We start from the raw sequence: 22,155 nt of genomic DNA, 5'->3' as shown, positions 1-22,155 counted from the left end.
TGGTGGCAGTGAAGTTACAGCTGGGGTAATCTTCACCTCTAATGTTTTCTAGTGTCTACAAACTTTATTTGATTCATGAATGTTAGTGTGGGGTTTAATGGAGCTTATGTCACAGGGCCTCGAGCAACCTGGTCTAGTGGGGGGGTGTCCCTGCCCATGGCAGGGGGGGTGGAACTGGATGATCTTTAAGGTCCTTTCTAACCCAAACCATTGTGTGATTCTGTGATTCTTTGAAATGGAAGAAGCAGATTGCCTCCAGAATTACTGCAGGGGACTTTTCTGGCTTGTAGGACTTGGCAAGATGGGGAATTAAAAATGTCAAAAAGAATGAACATACACCATAAGCAGAGCTGGTGCAATATCCTATGTGTGTTGATATGACTGTATAGGACTGGTACCTCACATCCCAGCTTCTCCTCGCAGTTTGTGTGGAGATGGTCTAAAAGCCTTAATGTTGCCTAAAGCTAGAGGAGTGTCACATCCTGTAACTGTGATCAGAAGCAGCTTAGACACAGGAGCACATGCACCAACAGCCGGTTTGCGACGGCATACCCACTGCTATTAGCATTAGTGAAAAGGCAGAGGCTGGAGCGCTGAATGGCGACCTGTCTGTGTGCAAAGGAGCTGTTTTCATGTGCATGTCCTTCTGCTGGCTGTATTTCAGGAGTACAAGAGGAAATGGTGCAGTCCTTTACTACAACCAGTAGTAACTTTAGATCCTAGAAGCAGAAGAAGGGCTTGTAAAATAAATCAATTGCCTGCTATGCCTTACAGCTTGTTTGCATCACTAATTTGTACTTTTTTGATATTGAAGATAGGAATAAACTCATTACTAAAGTACCAACAGCAGAATCATTTTTGTTTCTTGTGACCCCAAAGTTCCATGTTTGCTGTCTATTTTCCTTCAGCCCCGCTCCCTGCAGGGAATGTCATCATACTGTGCCTCAGGATGCCAATTTTTGCAGCATTTGTCATTCAGCCATGCAATTCTCATAGGCAGGACTGTAAGGGAAGCCTAAATATAACGATCCTCTTGGCCCTCATTTATGTCAGAAACAATGTCAGTTTCTAGCCCATGTCATTGTGGGGGAAGGAGACTTCAACATGTGACACAAAAGCGAACAAAAGAAGATGTCTCCAAACACACTTAACATAACTCTCTTGCTTTCTTTTGGAGTATGACTCATGAGTTTTAAGTGATCAGTAGAGCCTCCGCTTCATTAACCCTCCACTCAAAATAGTCCTGTTACCTCTGATAAGAGAGGAGGATGTCACTTTATTGAGCATGGTGTCTGTTATCTACACCAGAGTGGAAAAGCAGGAAAGAAGTGGGCAGGCTCCATGCATTGAAAAGGGACGGTTTAGGTCCCCTGTTGCATTTGCCAAGCTCATTTAATACCTCTAATTCTGGCGAGTGTGATCTTCACAAGCATTTGTAACATGGTTGGTGATTTCGGGCTGAGGGGCAGACCTTTCCGGGAGAGCGGTATAAGCCAAGTTACAGAAACAGAAGCTGACACCAGGTCTGAGTGTAATGCAACCTAATTAAAATTAAGAACAGTTGGGAACATGCTTGGCTGTATTCTGCAGGCAATGAAAGGCTATTTCCCTAAAAATGCTATCTCCATGATTTGTCCCATTTATATTCTTGTCTTTCCATTTATTAGTCACCTAAACCTTATAAAACAGAGCTTCCCCCATCCTCATGAGGCAGGTATGTATACAAATGGCAGGTACTGATGAAATGTTTACTGAAAAGATTAGCTTGTCAATGAGGCAAAGGATGGATATTGATCCCCTTTCTGTGTTTGTCAACCTGTAACCTGTTTAAGAAATGGCCTACAGCAATGAAATCCAATCAAGCACTCTCTGCAGCTCCAGTTTTCTTGTAATATAGGGAGGGGATTCAATCACAGTAGAGGAAATGAACCACTTATCATATAAATGAGACTAAGGCAATTAACAGGTGACAGGTTCCAAGTGAGGATAGTTCTGGCTGCAATACAGGATTAAAAGATGGGTATTCTTCTGTGCACCTGAGCTTTTCTATGATCTTTCTATGCTGAGGGGTTGTTACACAGCTGAACTAACAGGGTTAACAGAACCAAGTGCAGTGTGTGCCTCCCCTAACTAAACCCCTGTTTGGTAACTGTGTTCGACATGTTCTCAAAGATGTGGCCAAAATAGTTTTCTGAGTAATTAATACCACTCACCAGTCCCTGAGGCCACAAGTTTTTGGTTTTATGAGAGGTGTGAGAGTGGAATTTTCATCTGATTCAACATCAGAACAAAACTGAGGTTTTTCTAATATCATCCTCATACCCCACTTCCTCCCAGTAATGTAAATATCAGGCCTAAGCTGTGCTCAAGACCAATGCTGCAGCTGCCAGACTGTAGAGAAAATCTTCATTCCTTGCACTGAAACAGTTTTTACTCACATGAATGAGTAAGAGGGCAGTTCGACTTACAGATGAGCTGAAGTAGACCCTCTCTTACCTCAAGCATAGTGGATACCCATGTACAACATCCAATTTTAAGGTTCACATCCCTACCCTGAAACAGAGAAAACAGCAGCTGGTATTAAAGGATTTGCCACCTGGGGCAAGTGATCAATCCCTTTGCTTTCTTAAGTCTGGGTTTCCTTCTCCAGAAACACAATCCTGGGCCCTGTTGGGAAAATATGAAATCAATTTTTCTGTTAAAGGCTTAGGTCTTGGTACTTGTTGTGGGTTGATCTTGGCTGGCCACCGGAAGCCCACCAAGGCACTCTGCCATCCCCGCTCCTCAGCAAGATGGGGAGAAAATAGGATGGAAAGCTAAGGATAAGCTAATAAGACGGTCATGGTAAGGACAGGGAGATCACTCACCAAATACTATCACTGCCAAAACAGCCTCGAGGAAATGAATTTAATTTACTCCCAATTAATATCAGAGAAGGACAATGAGAAATAAAAACAATCCAACACAGTACTTCAGTGTTTTCCAGCTGTAAAAGTATGTCACTGCAAGCATCTGATCAGTACTTAACCCAGAGAAGGAAGTTTTCTTTTTACTCTTGCATCTCCAGTGCATTTTCTTTTCCTTTTCTAAATATTATTTTTCCCAGTGGATGCCTTTGTTGCCTCAAATATGCAAAGAAATAGATTTCAATTGATAAGCAGCCTTCAGAGCAGAGATCAGTGTAAGCTTACACATGACAGTCAGTAATAAGAGAGAATTTAGTGAACTCATTGACTTGGGGTAGGCAAGGAGCTACACAGCCCTCCATCTCTGCTCTTGGTGTGAGCTATTGCCACCAGTGAACCTGGCAGCCTGTCCTGTCTGACAGGGACCTGGCACGTGTCTCTAAGTTCAACACAACAGTCTGTACCCATAACCCCAAATCCCCTTTTGGGACAATGATTTGAGCACCCAAGAACCAAACAAGCATGGAGGCTTTTCTCTCCCTTTAGCTGAAGGTACAGAGAGACCACAGCTGATCTAGAAGTCTTTCTGAATATGTGGCTTGCATTCACCTCCCTGTGTGACCCTGCCTGGGGAGCAGGACAAGTTCTTGTGCTTAGTTTGCCACCAGCGCTGGGTTAGTTCACAGTTTTTAGCAATTCACCTTGCTCAGGTAAATTGTGTTGTAAATGTTAGGAGCTGTTGTAGGTGTACACGTACTGTGCTGCTTAGCTGCAGCCACCCTTCCAGTGATGGCTGTTGCCATGTTTACCACCTTCCAGGTCCAACCTCAACAATCTCTTTCCAGTGGAGTCAAGAGTCCTGGAATCTTTTCTCTTCTTTCCATGCTATTAAAAGCAAAATAATAGCAATTTAATATTAAAAAGAGTAAAATAAATGACTGGAACTGTTCCTCAGGAGTTTGAAACCTTTGTTTTGTGACTCAGACTGGCTCAGACAATAGGAATGGGATATGAATTGAAAGTAAATTTGAAAAGCTTGAAATAAAGAAAAGGGCTAAATGTTTCATATCCAAAAATGTTGAATTTTTCATAAGAAATCTAATGTGAAATAAAATGCTGAAATACAGCTGTGGCACGGTGGTTTATATTCCAGGAATCCCAAGTACAATAAATATGCACAAAAAATTAGTATAGACATTGAAATACTCAGGACAGAGTCAAACCCTTGAAGGGAGTTATGGCATTATCTTGCTATGTAGATACGTTGATGGTCCAGTGTTCCCAGTTGGAAGTGCCTGCCACTCATTTTGTAGGAGAGAAGAGAACTCTACACCTGGTTCCTTCTCTTCTCCCGATACCATGTCCTCTAGAGACCTCCTGTCTGCTTCGTTAATGATTAAGAGCTAACTACAGAAGGGCACGTATCAAGTATGGACATATTATATTGTGTCAGAATTGAGGAGGAAGCCTCAGCCTTGTGTCCCCTGTGCCTCTCTCCAGTATTAATCTTCTCAGTACATGAAATATTTTCACCAATACATAACCTCACTTATTACTTCCTGCCATTAAGTGCAGCAAATACTCAGACACTCTTCTGGAACATTTCCAAATGAAATCTCAGAGTCATTACATTAACCTTTTCCATTATAGAGCAGAAGGAAATTAGCTATTGGCACACATAGAAATACACAGAAAGCGGTACGATATTTTGCATAATTGTATTTTCATACTTTTTGACAATGCAAAGAGTTAAAGAAAAATGTTAAAAAACCTGCATGCTTCATTAAAAACTCTCAATTTCTCTATTTTCAGCAAAATAAGCCATCAGTGTTAGATTCTATAATTGACACCATTGCTTAGGGAACAAACCTATGAATCTTATTAGAGACAAATTCATTACTTTAAGTCCACCCTTAGGATGCAGAGCTCATAAAAGAAACCTCTGGAGGGTTCAGCTTAGGGGATGAGATGATTTCAGGCTGCAAATCTACAGATTTGCTGTAATTAACCTGAACTAATTATTGTCAGGCGATGGGTCAGACATCCTGGATAAAAGACCCTGACTGGTTCTGTGGTCTACTGGGTTTTCAGTAAGACAGCTGCTTGTTAAACAAAGAAAAAGTACTGAAAGCACAGCCCTCTGTATTCTTAAAGTAAGATAAATCTTTCCACTGGGAGAGAATAGCAGAGTCTATTTAAAATGCACAATCAAACGGCCCAACTGAAATATAGTAATGGTTAAGACTTTTGCTAGCTAGCTCACAGCAGGTAACAATCAGTAGCAATGGTCAAAAACAACTCCTAGGCAGGCTAAGCTGGTCTCTGTATGAAGTGACTGTTTGCCTGCTTTTGCACATATCATGAGAAGGGATCTATTTGAACACTTTTTATGCACTGCAAACACACTGTTACAGTCCTGCAATGGATGCTGCCCTGTCACTCTGCTTCCACTGCTACTATTTTAACTTGCATGATTTAATTTTGCTACCAAATATACAAACCTCTGCTAGATTCACTCACTCAAGCCTGCATACAAGCACAGAGATGTGCATAGGAGTCCCTCTGTGTGACCTGGAGGATAAGGGGCTCTGGCTGCATTCCTGGGGCAGGCAGGGACTGGTTGTCATGAAGTGGTTTGCTGGGTAGGTGTATTTGAGCTTCTAAGGATTGATGTTTAATACGAGATAATCTTTTGCTTCTGATGACTTCTTATTTAACCGTCTGACCCTGGAAATATAAAGAACAGCTTACAATGCATTGTTTCCATTTCCCAATTGGGGCATCCTTCTAACAACATTGCATCTTCAAAGTGTTGAGAGAGCAGGAGGAGCAAAGCCAGCTAAAAAGTGCCTTTTCCCCATCCTTCTGTCCAGGTGCTCTGCTGACCTAGCTGTACTTTGGCCCTATTGAAGCACGGGCCTTTTGGTCTTGATATAGACAACACTTTTGATGTTTACAAGCTTGTCTCTGTTGACTGTTCCCATTTACAAATAAAAGCTGTAAACCCATAGCCTTTGCTCTGTTCTGGCCTCAGGTCCTTTTCCACTTGCACTTCACTCATGCTATCTTAGTACTTCTGTCGCATACTCCTACAACAGAGGGAAAGTCTCCACAACCCTCACTTCACTGTGACTCACTGGCTCATTAACCCTCATTAGCTGTCACTGGTATTTCAGAAGTGGTTTGGTCAGGAAACCATAGGCGGAAGCAGAACCAAACTACTCTGTCAGCCCAGATGGAATGGCAACATGGGACGGAGGAGGCAAACTCCTTTTACACGGCTACATTTAACTAGCAAAACAGGGACAAGAAAAAGAGATTCAGATGACACTAAAGGGATGCTACTCCCTTTGTCCTTCTGTCCTGCAGAAGCACGCTACCTGTCACCCCTGCCCACCTTGGGCTACAACAGGCTCTCCTAAAGAGACTCTGCAGGGTCACCAGTCCTGCAGTGTGGTAGAGGTGAGAGCAGGTAAATTTTGCAATTCTGCTATATGGGAGAAAAGCAAGCAAGCATTTCCTTGTGCGTTTGGATCAGTAGAGGGCCCTCTGAGAACTGGTCTCTCCCTGATAAGTGCAGCTTAGGGCAAGACTATTGCAGGCTTGCTCTGTGGCTCTTTATGACAGATATGACAATAAAAACTAGTTACCAGTGAATGAAGACCTTAACAGGAGCAGGAAAAGCTGCAGTTATCATGCATCACCACTGTATGCCACTGCAGACTAATTACTCTGATGTATCCCAGAGGTGAGACATTGCTATAGCAGACCCCCAGAAACATTTAGTTAATATTAAATTATAATCCTATTACCTTTAGAGGTTCTCAGTGCTATTAATCTCACAGTTTCTAAATCATCAGTTTAAAACCTGAAAACCACAATGCCATGAACACCTTTGTGTGTACATCATTTTTAAGCGCAGAAGCCAACAGGAGTCAAATAATAATAATAAATTTGTATTTTCAGTATCTTTCTTTTTAAGAATATTCCACGTGTAATTTAAAACTCATCAGAAAAACATCAGTCACAGAACAGATTATTTTCATATCTATTGATGTGAAAGATAATCATGAATAATCAGATATGAATTATCTGACACGCTGTCTTTTATAAGTAAGTCCTCTATTGGGCTAGTATGAAATTGCTGTCCGATGTATATCCTTGCATCAAAAGGAATAACTAAAATGCACTACAGAAGAATTCTTGGGTTTATATCTTGAAATAGATTCTAGAGTTAATTTACATCTTAATAAAACACTTTTTGGAAACTCACTAGTGGTCTTACTACCAGGACCAAGTAAAAACTAACTTCATGCTGACAGAACATGAAGAACTCTTTAAACATTTGTGTGTAAATGCTTCAGTAAGCTTGTAAGTGCTGCTTACATGCTTTTTGAATTATAACCTGAGTTAGGTCTCCATTTCGATTGCTTTCTCCTACAGGGTTGGAGTCTGGAAGAATACTTTCATTTTTGGTTTCTTCAATTTTCTGATATTCTCATTTGTTGTTTCTATGTCTGGTTATTAACAGATTTAAGCAACTGCTCATTTCTTTTTCATCATACTTCTGCTCTTCTGTTTTCTTCAGTTTTTAGTCTGACTGCAGTTTAAACTATCATTTGCTCTAGATAAATCCTTATAAGATGGGTGGGAGAGGGAGGATGTCCAGGGCATAGACTCCCAATAAATAAATATAGAAATTATTACTTTGTCGAAATAATTTATTCCTAGAATTTTTAGCTTCTCTTCTAGAAATTGTAGGGAATGTCTCCTCCATCTCAAGGGTCAAAGCCAGGTAACCTGGAATTGTAGTGTCTCCAAGAGCTGGAATATTTAAATTCAAAACTTCACACCAAATTAATCTTGCATAGGCTGCATCATCACCTCTCCCAGGGGAATTACAGACCGTCTTGGATCGCATCCTTTCCATTCTCCAGTCAGTGAGGAGAATGGGTGGTGCAACCCATGGGCCATATTTCCTTTTATTGCCGAGGTGCCTGCTCATCTTTGAGAAGTGGTAATACTAAGATAAAAAGAGGTCAACCCAGAGCCATCTTTCCTCTTCCTCTGCAAAGGAGCTGTGTGACATTAAATTGCCTATTTACAAAAGAGATTAATACATAAAGCTGTATTAAAGAGGTGAAATGGCTGGAAAAAATAAAATAAGAATACGGAATCTCCCTTGAAATTTTATTCATAGAAGGCTGAGAGCTGAACTTTGCCACTGAAGCAACACCTATGAATTGTTTCAGTGCTGGAGACCGTTCTAGCTGATATTAAACTACTGATATTAAGCTACTACTGATAAAGCTTGATGATGCTACTTCTGCATTAATGCAATAGCAGTCGCATGGAGATGGTACAAATTGATGCATTTTTTCTAAGAACTCTTCCTTGTCCTCTGGGGTTTCTATAGGCAATGTGACACCTGACTGCTACCAGCAAACTGAATCCAATCCAAAGGTTTAGATCTCTATGTAACTTCAATCACCTCCTGAGCTACATCTAATAATAGTAACTACTTGTATGTTTGATATTGTATTTTACACTTCTGCAACAATTCCTGTTTCTGACTGCAGTGTAATAGTTGAGCTCTGTAAGGGGTTATTCCAATCCCACAAGTGAATGAATTCTGAATCCCTTCCATAAGAGTTACCCTCTTAAAATAATTATTGGGAAAAAAAATGAAAGACTAATCATTAGTCCAATAACAGCTCTGGAGAAAGGAAACCTAAATTAAGTCATATTGGATCTCTGGAACATTAGATTAGGCAAATTAAGCATTTTACTTCTCTTTATAATCCTAAACCTATAGTAGGACTAAGACAGTGAAGTGCTGCGTGTGAGAGGGAAATAACTATTGGTTGTGAAATATCTTTAGACTGTTTAGTAACATTACCATTCACAGCCACGGAATACATTGTATTTTATTGTAAGCTTCATTCCTTAGAGAAGTATAAATCTTGGAAGTGTGTCAATACTTGGCAATGTAAATAGTCTCTGGAGGCAAAAAATGTATAAGACCATCTATCAAGTATAAGAAGTTGATAGCAATTAAAATCAGAACTGTTTATGTATAAACATAAATTGCGGAGGTAGCTTAAAACTGCCCAGTAAAAATCTTGGCTAGGTGGAAATTCCAATTGCAAAAGACTGCAAAAAGCAACATCTGAATTTTAAGAACTGGTTTTGTAGCGTACACTTTTTTTCCTTAGGAACAGTATTTTCTATAAAATTTTATGTCATTAACAGAAATATATTTATTTATTCATTTATTTTCACATTCAGGCATTCTTAACCCTCCTTCTTTCCCCCTCAAAAAACCAAAACCCAGCAAACAATGGATAAAACCAAGAGAAGTTGGATAAAAAGTGTTTGCGTTAGATGAGCATTAAACCAGATTACATTTCAATGCTCAATTTTCCCCCAAAGTGATATAGAGAAGGATGAGGACTATTTGAAGTTAATTACTGTAACCATTAATGATGAATATTTTTATAAGGGAATGTTTTTACAACCTTTTGTATTATTATGCATTTAAATGCAGTTATTAATTATGTCTCTTTAATGCACATATCCATGGGACCTGATGAGATGCATCCACAGGTCCTGGGAAAATTGGTCAATGAAGTGGCCAAGCCACTATCCATCATATTTGAGAAGTTGTGGACATCCAGTGAAGTTCCCACTGACCGGAAAAGGGAAAACATAGACCCCATTTTTAAAAAGGAGAGAAAAAAGAAGACCTGGGAAACCACAGGCCAGTAGGTGTCACCTTAGTGCCTGTCAAGACCATGGACCAGAGCCTCCTGGAAACTATGCTAAAGCACATGATAAATAAGGAGGGGATTGGTGACAGCCAAAATAATTTCACTAAGGGCAAATTGTGCCTGCCGAATTTGGTGACCTTCTACAATGGATTTACATTGTTAATAGATAGGACAGACTGGCATCTATCTGGACTCATGCAAAGCATTTGACACTGTCCCATATAACAACCTTGTCTCTAAAGTGGAGAGGCATGGGTATGATGGATGGACCACTTGATGAACCCATGTGGATAAGGAGTTTGATGGATGGCTGCACTCAAATTGTTGTGGTCGGCAGCTTGATGTCCGAGACACCACATCCTTGTCTCTAAATTGGAGAGACCTCAATTTCGTGGATGGACCACTCGGTGGATAAAGAACTGGCTGGATGGCCACACACAAAGAGTTGTGGTCAATGGCTCAATGTCCGGCTGGAGACCAGTAACGAGTGGTGTCCCTCAGGGATCGGTGTTGGCACCGGTCTTGTTCAACATCTTCGTCGCTGACATGGACAGTGGGATTGAGTGCGCCCTCAGCAAGTTTGCCGATGACACCAAGCTGTGTGGTTCGGTTGATACGCTGGAGGGAAGGAATGCCATCCAGAGGGACCTTGACATGCTTGTGAGGTGGGCTGATGCCAACCTCATGAAGTTTAACCATGACAAGTGCAAGGTCTTACACGTGGGTCAGAGCAATCCCAGGCACAGCTACAGGTTGGGCAGAGAAGAGATTCAGGGCAGCCCTGCAGAGAAGGACTTGGGGGTGCTGGTCGATGAGAAAATGAACATGAGCCGGCTGCAGTGTTTGCTTGCAGCCCAGAAAGCCAACCGTATCCTGGGCTGCATCAAAAGGAGCGTGACCAGCAGGTGGAAGGAGGTGATCCTGCCCCTTTACTCTGCTCTCGTGAGACTCCACCTTCAGTACTGCATCCAGTACCCCAACACAAGATGAACATGGACCTGCTGGAGCAAGACAGAGGAAGGTCACAAAGATGATCAGAGGACTGGAGCACATCTCCTATGAAGGCAGGCTATGAGAGAGTTGGGGCTGTTCAGCCTGGAGAAGAGAAGACTGCGTGGAGACCTCATAGCAGCCTTCCAGTATCTGAGGGGGGGCTATAACGGTGCTGGAAAGAGACTTTTTATACAAGGAAGTAGTGATAGGACAAGGGGAATGGCTTTAAACTGAAAGAGGGTAGATTTAGATTAGATATAAGGAAGAAATTCTTTACTGTGAGGATGGTGAGTTATTGGAGCAAGTTACACAGAGAAGCTGTGGCTGCCCCGTCCCTGTAAGTGTTCAATGCCAGGCTGGATGGGGCTTTGAGCAACCTGGTTTAGATTATCCTGCCCATGACAATGGGGTTAGAACTACATAATCAAGTACAAGTACAAATAAGCACCGTATTGACAAGAAGATGTGCACGCTCCTGTTTTTGGTCTAGTGGACAGTCTCAGATCATTGTATTTGGGTCAGTTCTTGAGGAGATGCAAGGAGCACAGCTAAAACTCTGGTTAATGTGGTGGCGGAGAGGATGTGTTTCGCTGTAGGTGGACCCTGCTTCTTCTACCAAGGCTGCCATGACTTTGGGGATCTGCTAATAGGCACCATATAGTGCCACATCTTATGGTAAATAGAGCCAGAGAGATTATCTCCTTCCTTAAATATAAGGAGGTGGGAGGAGGACACCAACTTCACATGCGACAGTCCTGAAGAAGCTTGAAGTGGAGAGGTTCTCTGTCCATAGTGAGTTTGCTGCAGCAGGTGATGAGGAGTGAGTGGCCTTCCAGCCAGTGCCACAGCCACGGGGAACCTTACTCGCAGCAGAAACAGTGCCAGGATGCTGGGTGGAAGGGAGAGGCTGTGGCTGGGAATTCTCGAAAGGAGTGATTCAAAAGCCATGCCTGAAAGTGGAATAAAGCTACAAAAAGTGAAACTGAATGCTGTTAAACAGAGCATAACGTGCAATGTTTATTTGAAATTAATGATGCTTGCATGCCTTCAAACTGCATTTTAATATTTAAATTGCTGCAAATGTGAACTATTAAAATAAAATGTCCATGAATTATCACCCCCAATCTTCCAAGTTACAGTGTTACAAATGAGATGGAAAGAGTGCCTAAGGCAGCTAAGTAAATGAAAGACTTTCCCCATCTTATGTTGAATTTATTCCACAATAAGAGAACCTCTTTTCCCTCCTTTTCAGCTGTGGGAAAGATATCTCACAGAAGGAAATCTTAGAATGGGACCCAAATGAGGAGCTGGTATATAACTGAGATTTTGGTGCTCCAAACAGCAATACCCACCACTGAGGGGACTGAGTGCACTCACATGAGTAGATTAATTCTGGCATTAGACAGGGAAGAAGGTTCATCTCATCTCCCTACTTCCAGAGGAATATCAACTGAGCAACTATTTCTCTGTCTACTCCAGAATGGTGAAAGAGAAGAGGGCTTTGTTAAGCACTCCCAGCTTTCTAGAGGAAAAGAGTGGCTGGACTTCCTCACAGAGTCACAGCAGTCCTGCTATGAGCGCATGCTGCGATGAAACCATAACACAAATAAGATGGTGAGACAATTTCACTGCAGATTGCTGCTATACGTTGGATCTCATCCCTCCTTTGTTGGAGGAGTCCTTGGGCAACAGAGCTGTCATCATTCTTTGGCTTCAAAAGATGGGGCTACTTATGGGTCCCTTAGTAACATGAGAGTAAAGGGAAACTGTAGGAAGTAGCAAAACTATTCTGTATTTTTAAACTTAGACTTTGTCTTACGGTCTCTCCATCAAAAATATGTGAGAATTTTATGGAATAAGACATGACAAATCAGTAGAGAAAACAGCATCTGAACCACAATGCAAGCATTTATTGTCTCCTTGTGCATTAAATTACCCAATTAATGTTTCCTGTTGCCTTAGCCTGTTCTAATAAGGCTTGACTGTCGCTTATCAGCCCCTAATCTTCTAAATGATGAACAAGAACTGCAGCTGGATTTACAAGAGCCTTTGGGGCACAATACCAAACTCCCAGAGCAGCGAAGATCCATCTTTGGAATAATGCTTATTAGGGTTTCTCATTCATTACCCTTTACTTCACACAGATATCTGCTAACAAGATCAGCTCAGCTTTATTATTTATGAAGTACTATTAAAATAAATATACTGGACAACCAATCTCTATGTATTACACATTTGTCAAAAAATAAGCTTTTCCTTGCATAAAAATGTCATTTCAGATAGCAACACTCCCTCAAACCAACCGAGTTTGCCTATTTCATTGGCTTATTTTTCCTGAAAGGGTGATCTATGGCTTAAAACATTTTATGGTGAGGAAAATGTTTCCAGAGTAGCTGAAAGTAACTCTTATGGTTTGTGTGAATGAGTTAGCTGATTAGAATAACAATGTTGGTAGAGTTGTGAGTAATGAGTAACTAATAGGGATTAATGATTTTTAATAGACAATGGTCATGTCTTCAGAATGATAAATACTTTCCTATTGTTAAAAAAAATATCTATTTTACTAAGAAAGGCTTCTTATGAACTGTGAGGTTGGGGGGGGGGGGGAGGGAGGAATAGATTCATTTAGATAAAATGCTATTAAATTGCCTGTATAGTGTCCTGTCAGACAACTATCGACCCCATCCCATGGGAGAAATTGATTTCTCTGCAGAGAGCTATGTGCTTTCTGCAGTGCATTGCTTCAGTGCTATTGCTCTGGTAATCACACACTGCTGCCTCTTCTCCTTTCCCTCTCTGTGTTTATTTGTTGTGGAAAGATTGATTGAGAGACATGAGGGATTTAAATTGCCGTATTTGTTGTTATTTGACCTTTTCAATTATATTCTCTTAAAAATGTAAATACTTCATTTGTAGTAATGTACATATGAATTTGCTCAAGTGGTCTGCAAGTAAGGCTTTCAGGAGGAGGCATTTACCTTTGTTCTCCTATAGAACTGTAAGAGCTGACTCAGTTAAGTGAATTCTAATGCAGCAGAGGATGCTCCCTGCTCAGTAAAGCTATCTAGGTTAATTCTCAACACATCAAGATCTGAAGATGAGAAAAATAATCCAAATTGGTAACACCAGAACCACCGGAGTGCTGAAAAGTGAAATGATACATGGTTAGGTATCCTTGCTTCAGTTTGAATTGCTTTTCCTTCTTTTAGGCATAAATACCTTTTGTCAGCTTTCGCTAACGATAGTCATTTTTTAACAAGACAAAGCCGCTTGAGGTCAAGGATTTAAAGTTGAAACACAGTTTTAAATCTTCCCGCTTTGCAGGTAAGTAAGAAACAAGGTCTTTAATTGTCATGGCATGGTCACACATAATTTCTCATAATACAGCTTCAGTTTACAGAACTGTTTGTCTAGTGAGTTATGTATGTGCTTGACTTTTTTTACTACTTCTTGTCATTCTTTCATTAGTTTCATTAGTATGACTCACCTTAGCACCATCAGCGCTAAAACAGGGGTTTGGATGGTGGGAATCTAGGTCCTTGCTGTTCTCTGTGAATACACCTTGGCACTCGCACAGGGGGGAATCTCTGAATGGGAAAAATCCAGCATAGACTTTCTTATTCTACCTCATGCCAGTGTTAACTAAGGGCATAGAAGGGAATAAAGATGTGCTGGTAGATCACAGTTATACTTTAGAAGTCACAGGCTGCTGCATTAGGCCTTGGGAGGAAAGTATAGGATGGCTTAATTAAAGCCTTGCATTCATCCAGACTTGAAGACCAGTGAACTTCTGAGTCCACCAAAGCTATGCCAAATATCCAGAGTTTCAATGCTTTTATTTTTATTATGCTGGGTGGACAAAGCTGCAAAAGCAGAACCGTCGATGATCTGTAAAGTCGATAAAGACAGGATGCAGCTTTCCTTTGCCCTTTACTTGCCCATGCCCTTTAACCTGTAGTAAATGGACATAAAATGCTGTCTAGTCAAAATCACATTGCTTTATGCTGATCTTATGCTCCCTCCCTGCTGTGTAAAGAGATGGCAGAACTGTGATGAAACTGCCATGAGCAAGGATCATTAAGTGCCATATAGAAATTTAGCTGTGCTCCTGGGCATTTAAGCAGCTTTCTCTACCTATGCCCCATCAGCTGTTTGGCAAAGCTGCCACAGTCTTTTTTAGAGGTGCTATGAGGTCATGAGGCAAAGTCCAAGCCAGCAAGATGTTCCACCACAGCTCTTGCAGAGCATGCGCCAAGGCAGGAGAGGAAGGTAACAGCACCCTGTTGATGTCTTGCAGCAGTTGTAAGGTTGCTGCCTTGGAAGGGATCAAGGATGACTATGGAGCAGGTTTGAAAGTGAGAGGGCAAGCGGGTTGCTTAGCTGGAGGCTAATTCAGTGAGGACAGTGGGAAAGGAAGGCATGTTATAAGGAGGGACAACCACAACAGGAGAACCAGATAGAAACTTCATCAGAGTAAAACCGTCAGCCTCCCGCTGCCTTCCCTTTTCAGGGGCTGGTGACATTGGTTTCCAGATCCTGTCGTTTGTGTTTTGCCTAACCTTTTGCTTTGTGCTTAATGGTGACTGGGGTACACGTGAAAATCATTGTTACTGAGCTCTGGAGAAGTGCTAGAGGAGAGCAGAGACAAACTGGAAGAAAAACTTCTATTTCAGCATAGAGGAAAAGAATCTCAACTGGGAGAGTGGTGAAACTTTTGAACAGGTTGCCTAGAGAAGCTACGACATCCGTTTCCTTCAACAGTTTCAAAGCCTGACCAGACAAAGCCTTGAGAAAATGAGTCTAACGTTAAGGCTAACCCTGCTTTGAGCAGAATGTTGGACTAGAGAACTGCTCCTATTCTCCTCACACCATGGTCTCTTTGAAACGGAATCTTTCTATGATTTTATAACTTCAGCTCCTGATTACATTTAAGCATTTGCCTGAGATACCACCGTGTGAGGACAGCAGCTCCATCCCATGAAATCGAGACTTTGTTTTTCAATCGCTTGTTAATACTTTGCATGGCACAGCAAGTGAAGATAAATTTCTGCCCCTCTTCCTCCATGCTGGCACTCCTCCTCTCATTAAATAATTCCCTGTAACTTTGCTGCAACTGGAGGCAGACGCTGACTTCTCATGTCCTTTCAGGCAGGTGCCTAAGCAGGAGGGAAAAGAACGTATCTGGGAGTATAAGGTGCACGTGTACAAACAAGTCTCTCAGCCATGAAGAGATGCAGCTGAGATGGGAATGTTCAATCTGGGTGACAGAAGCTGCTGGAGAAAATCACTGACTGCAGCACCATAAACCCAGTGCTTCTTAACTTCTGGCCTGAAGGTATGAGATTCTCTCCTTCTGTCTTGGGGTGAGGAAAAGGAAGGAGAAGCTGCACAGTGTGGTTTTGTTAGAAATACAAAGGGAGGAAGGTGGTAGGGGAGGGAGGATCAGGAGTCAGAAAGACAGGAATAAGATAGAAGTGTGGGGGAGAATGTATGTGGGAATTTGCATAGGGAATGGACACCATTATGCATGTTTGGTGAAACATCATTGTATGAGTACATATGAAGGAAACAAGTCTGGCATGTGGGGAAAAGCAAAAAGCTGCAGCAGTGACACCTATTACAGAGAAGATGGCTCTTTTCCTTATCTGTTCTCAGGTATCATAAGAAGTTTAGAGAAATAATTTTTGTCTAGCTATGACAAAGCTGCCACCTCTCAATAAGCAAACAGGGGCTTTAAACTAAATTAACGTGAAAGGAACCTTAGAAATAGTAAAGGGATAAAAATGTCAGTTGCATCTCTAAGGTATGAGATTTATTGAGACCTGTTCTAGTTTGCTTATGTGTATTCTTAATTAAATAGGATTTAAGTTGATAGCCCGTTAGAAGTACATCCAAAGGGAACTGCTGGATGCCCCTTACGGAGTGTTTCTGTGCTTCTCTCTCACAACAGAGCGACTTTTGCACTCTGATCACTTTTTGTAAAATAAAGCAAGCTACCTGTAATTGGAGAGTCCAGTGTTGCTAAGCCCAGGATTTTAGTAAGACACCCGTGCATTCCAAAGCACCTTAGCGTCCACTTACCGGCTTGTGTTCATCATGTGCCCGTGCTTCAGAGAATGTTTAATCAAGGAAGAAACTGCCCCTCATCCCTGTCCCCACTAGTTTAATCCAAGAATCCACCATTTTAATATACTTTATTTGTGCATGTGTAAAAGGCTTTGCCTTTCATGCTGTGACGGGGAAAGCAAAGAAGGGGAGGAGCTGTCAGATAACTGCTGGTAAAGGATGAACTGCTTGCAGAGCTTACTTCTGGACTGATGTTTTTCTTCTATTCAGCGTCTTCCTCCTTTGCCACCCATTGCTAAAGACAAATACAAACAGACATGGGAGAACAACTTAAAGCAAAGTTGCAGCGCAGGGAAACACAGAATATCTGAGCATTGGTTGCAAACATTTCCAGGTCAGAGACCAAAGGGTCTGTGTTACGCTTTGAAAAACATTTGTGAAATTCATAACTTCAGTCCTGTCTCCAGTTCTCTTGCAACCCCCACAGGATCCCACCACCATAATTAGCATCCTTACTGGTGCATACAGGTACAGACTAAGCCTCCTCATACCTTGGTTTGATTTAACTAGGTGTGGGTTGCATTAACATGGCAGGGTGATGAGGAAAACTTGTGTCGTTCTCTGCTTTGAGCTAGTAAGTGCAGATTAGTCTGCATTTACTAGCTCAAAAAGCATCTGCTTTTGACCCACTGAATTTCCTTTAAAGGAAAGAAAGCTAAACTGTTCTAAAAGGCCACAAGAAGTGGACTTTACGATTACCAGCTGTCAGTGTGATAACTCCATTCTCATGTTTAATTATGTCATCCCACTGTTTTGTATGTTCAAGTGTGAAGCCCTTGGTTTGGTCCTGCAGTTGTGTTTGAAATTAGAAGTTAATGAACTTCCATGGTGTTGCTGATGAAAGCACAACCTAAACTTCCATGGGACTTCTTTCTATCACTACTTGTTTCAGATTTCTGTCTCTGCAATCCACCCATATCTTTGCAACCTTGTGGCATAGCTATTTCCCTTGGTTCCCTAGGTTCAGCTTCCCACCAAGTATAAAGCAGTAAACAGGAGAAACGTTGCTTCAAGTACAATGCGGTCACTTCTCTTATGTACAACCCTTCATCTAGTAAATGTACACTTGAGCTGAAATACTGCTAACTTCTCAGAAGTCATCTGCTAATCATCTGTATGAGGAGGACTCTCACTCACAGATGGATTGGACAGTGGAAGTTGTACCACCCCGGGGAGTTCCACCTCCATGAGAGCTGGCCTCCTTGGACATCATCTGGGAGGCCTGGGATGCAGGGGAGATGCCACTGCTGGTAAAACCTGATGAATGGGTTGAGCCTCTGGCACCTAGAACAGATACAAAGGAGATGTTACTGACTGGAAGGAACCTTATGGCGTAATTATGAACTACTAACAAGGCTAACAAATGTACCAAAAGTAAGGAGACTGCTGGTTACTTGCTGATGACTTGTTCCATCAGGATACTGCTTTTTAGCTGCCACCTTGGGGAAAGGATATGTGCAGTGTTTTGTGGATAGTTCCAGAACACAAAGAAAACCTTCAACTCTTGCGCAGACTGTTTTTCATAGATCGCCAAAACAGTTTCAGCACCGTTTGTCTCTGCTGAGGAGCTACCTGAGGACAGTGGGACAAATTCCTACAGGAACTAAGGGTTGTTGCAGACTTCACTGCTTACTGCTCCAGGTAAAAGATACGTTCCTTTCACTTCACTTTCCATAGCATAAACCTGTATATAATAGATACCTGTAAAATTCAAACACTGCGGTGGCTAGTGAACAATTTCTCTATATATCTCCTTCTCAGTAAGAATAAGCCCGAAGTATTCCACTGCAATTTCTTCTCCTGGGAGAGGAGTAAAGCATTAGTGATGACAAATGTTCGTGATAATGCTTAAAGCATTCCTGGAGAATGCTCAAATATTTTGGTGATGAGCTTGTTATAATATCATCTGTAAAGTGATACTGAACAATACTCATGCCCTGCTGCAGAATCAGCCGCTCCTTCGAGCGTGTTTGCTCTGGGGGGAGGAATGGTTACAGTCTGAACGAAAAGGTTAAGAAGATGTGTTTGAAGAGTGAGAGATTTCAGTGAGCACCTGCGGAAATGAAATCAGGCCCTTTTAGCTCTCAATCAGTCAAAGAATGTGTGGCAAGCTCTCCTGCTGCAGGGAGCCAAAGCTCACACCTGTCTTGGCAACATTACAGAGCCAGCATTTTTCACATGGATAAAAGCTCTTTTGGAGTATCTCCTGTAGGCATGGCTAAGGTTTCCTTGAGTCATGCAGATTTCTCTTCACCAAAATAGTGGGTTTCATTAAAGTGCACAGTTGGTACAGACATTGCAAGAATAAAACTAGGTGGTTTTAAATGTTTATTTTGCTTATCTCTCTCTCTCATAAAGATACTCAGCATATGGAGGGATAAAAGTCTTCAATCTTTTAGTCTGGAAACTACAACTTCATGTTTTCAGTGGCATCACCACTGAAGAGTTTGCCACTGACTGTGTACTGCTGTAGGCAAGACTGTGCAGGTGACTCGTGTATGACTAGATTAAGTAACTGACATCTCCTGTGTACCAGGATTTCTGCTGCTAATGTAGCATGGTGCTAGAGAGCATCTCTCAAGCTCTCTCAGTTCTCCTCCTCTCCTGATTCTCTCTCATCTTCTGTTCCTCTGCTGCTACAATCCCTTCATCTCTTTGCTATTAAATATTCAATAAACACTGTATTCAGTAACCTAAACTGAAGGATCAAGCCATACAGGGTAAAAATTAAAACATGCCTCACAGGAGTCACATGCAATATTTCTCTGAAGTGATTTAATGTCGTTTAATCCCTCTCTGTCTGGAGGGCCACACACTATGAATAATATTGCAGTGTGAAACATACCTTAAAAAAATAATTTACTTTCTCTTAATTAAGTTTATCACATTTTTTACTGTTAAAAGGTGCCCCAAATCTGGACCCTGCCCAGCTCACCCAGCCAAACACCCATTTTATGTCTGGAAGATTTCAGCTCCATCCTTCAGTAGACTTCCAGCTGCTCACTACGAAAAGAATTGACCAGATCATGACCAACATGGCAGAGAACCCCACCTATAACCAGCCTGCTGGTTAGTGTACTCCTGACATGTGGGAGATATGGGTCCAAGACCCCTAAGGGAGAAAGTGTTTGGAAGCCTTTATCCAAGTCAGCATGCTAACTACTGTACTGCTGGGTAAAGCAGGACTGTATGGGTCACTGTTTTCTGTGGAGTGATGCCTTCTTAGAGATGACTGCTGAATCAGGTCACACAGGCAAGACTGGCAGGGAGAATATGTCATGCATCAATCCCATGGGATCTGGGGTTAAACAGGTGCCAAGCTGCTTAGGGTCATCAGGTCAGGGATTGCTCTGTGCATGCAACAGAAAAGCAAGCAGGGCTAGCTCATGTGAAAGCCAGCTATGCCTAGTTTTAGTACTTATATACAGGATGTCAAGAATGTGTATATATTCCCTTCATGAATTCAGCTCTTGCACTGCAGCTAATTTTCCTCTGCTATAGTGTCTGCATAACATTTTTTGGTTTACCCTGTATGGATGTATGTGAGTAAAGAGCAAGGGAAATCTGATAATTTATATGAAATATAAGTACACAGATCATGTTCTTGCATAAGTGTATTGTTGCTTATTGCTATCACAAATTCCCATATTATTGATGATTCCTAGCAGAATGAAGAGATAGCACAAACTTCAAACAAAACACTGCCCTGCATCTCATAGGCATGTGTACATTCGTGCATATGTACCTATATAGAAAATACTCTTCATAGCATCCCACTCATAACACACAGTTCAATATAGAAATTGTTTGTCTTCAGTGCAATATGGAAGGTAGGAGAGAAGAGTTTACTTGCCAAGCTTATTTTCAAGTACAAAAACCTCTTTGTCCTTAGGCAGTAAACCACAAAACCACACACACACAAAATGGCTCATACCCATTTCCTGGAGAGTAGAGGTAGGGCCTCCAGAGCGCACTCCTCCCCCAGAAGCTTTTGCTTCATGGGACATCATTGATGAAGCAAGCGAGCCTCTTGTGATCCCGGAGGGAGAGAAACCAGCGTTGCGGACATTTTGGTCAGACATTTCTCTTTCTGGTGGTGTGGAATCCACTGAAGCACTGAGAGGCTCAGCCAGCTTTTTTATACACTGTCTAGGTCACAGCAGAGAAATGAAACTGCTGCCACCATCAGAAAGAAACGAAAACAAAACTTACCCTCACCCATGAAATGAAACTGAACCTTATGAAAATGCCTCTTTAGGCACCCTCACAGCGTGAGGGTGAAATTTAGGCAAACCAGCTGATTTCCTCTTATGATACTAAAACAAATTAGTAGCATGATGAATCATTGATCGGCAGCCAATGTGGCTGAGAATTTTGCTTCTTCATTCTTTTGCTTTGCACTCTATTGTGCTGAATTGCACCTGTAGAAGCTAGCCCTTCGTTTTAAGAATTAATACAGCCCTGAGTAAAGTCAATAGGAAAAAAGGCAGCAAAGTGGTGGTCATGCAGAAACTGCAACTCGAGTTTGTTATAGCACCCTGAGTTCAGCTGTGGTACAGCTGCCCCTGGAAAAAAAGGTTTGCAGAGAGCTGGAAATCAGAACTCCATTAACAATGGATGGTTGAAATTAATTTCTTTGTGGAAGGAATTGTTAGGGGCCCTTGCATCGTACAAGCAGACTGACACAGATGTTTTATTCTCCCCCATGATAAAGCAGAGCCTCTATCTTTAATGAACAGGCCTTTGCAAATGGCACACACTCCTTTATCACAGTTTTTCTAAGCCAATAATTTAAATAAGGCTATAGACTCCATAGGTCTCCTCCCTTAAGTCAAGAGGAATATCTGGTTAGGTCAGACTACCACAAGGATGGCTCTTGAAGTGGAAATATACAAAATAAAAATAGAGCATTTTCAGGGTTCTATAATATCTATATCTTGTACATGGTGGGTTATAGAGCCAAGGACACAAAGCCCATTCCTTTCTTCTTATATGTGCTATTTATCTAAGCAGTGGGATATCTGGCCCATGTACCCCTGAGCAGTCCTGCTCTTTTAACCCTTTCAGTCATTTTTTCTTTAATTCATATATGTTAGTTTTCTGTAATTCTGAAGTGTGTAATTTTTCTTTTCTGTTTGCTTTAGGGCTTCTCTATTATGATGAATCTTTATCCCCATGAATTCCTAGGTCTCTCATTTATGATTTTAAATTACTTAATGTTACAAAATATCTACAGTTGCAGCTTAAATGCAAGTAAAATTCCATATAAGAATATGACAGTTAGTGCTGTAGGCACACTTCAAAGTGGCAAAAAAGACAAAAAATGTCACTTCCTTTTTATATATTACTACAGATCCCTC

The 22,155-nt window shown here is 41.5% G+C and overlaps 1 protein-coding gene and 1 long non-coding RNA gene across 2 annotated transcripts in view; one reads left to right on the top strand and one right to left on the bottom strand.

Annotated features, from left to right (window-relative positions):
• The first annotated feature begins 14,200 nt into the window (after positions 1-14,200).
• LOC130602151 (uncharacterized) overlaps positions 14,201-22,155 on the top strand; it is a 28,805-nt gene continuing 20,850 nt past the window's right edge. Inside the window, exons 1-2 of the long non-coding RNA XR_008972834.1 lie at positions 14,201-15,016; positions 15,818-16,004. This is a non-coding gene — a long non-coding RNA (uncharacterized LOC130602151). The remainder of the gene's footprint in view (positions 15,017-15,817; positions 16,005-22,155) is intronic.
• On the bottom strand, positions 16,847-20,910 carry LOC130602150 (interferon alpha-inducible protein 27, mitochondrial-like). The gene is made up of 3 exons (XM_057414747.1): positions 20,730-20,910; positions 17,933-18,079; positions 16,847-17,030 (listed from the first exon to the last, which is right to left on the bottom strand). Exons 1-3 carry the CDS (start codon positions 20,875-20,877, stop codon positions 17,002-17,004), a joined length of 324 nt encoding a protein of 107 aa, XP_057270730.1. The 5' UTR covers positions 20,878-20,910; the 3' UTR covers positions 16,847-17,001.

The sequence above is a fragment of the Pezoporus wallicus genome, unplaced genomic scaffold (assembly GCF_028554395.1).
Source record: "Pezoporus wallicus isolate ANWC-B61680 ecotype Strahan unplaced genomic scaffold, APGP_CSIRO_Pwel_v1 contig_2, whole genome shotgun sequence".
NCBI classification, from domain to species: domain Eukaryota; kingdom Metazoa; phylum Chordata; class Aves; order Psittaciformes; family Psittacidae; genus Pezoporus; species Pezoporus wallicus.
This window is presented reverse-complemented; position numbering and strand designations above follow the sequence as displayed.

What these genes read in the sequence shown, in the direction of transcription:
- LOC130602150 (XM_057414747.1), bottom strand. Translation starts at nt 20,877, where the DNA reads ATGTCTGACCAAAATGTCCGCAACGCTGGTTTCTCTCCCTCCGGGATC. An exon ending in CTCTACTCTCCAGGAAATGG is followed by an intron (nt 18,080 to 20,729) that starts GTATGAGCCATT and finishes TATCTGTTCTAG; the next exon opens with GTGCCAGAGGCTCAACCCAT. An exon ending in TTCCACTGTCCAATCCATCT is followed by an intron (nt 17,031 to 17,932) that starts GTGAGTGAGAGT and finishes ATTTGTCTTTAG; the next exon opens with CAATGGGTGGCAAAGGAGGA.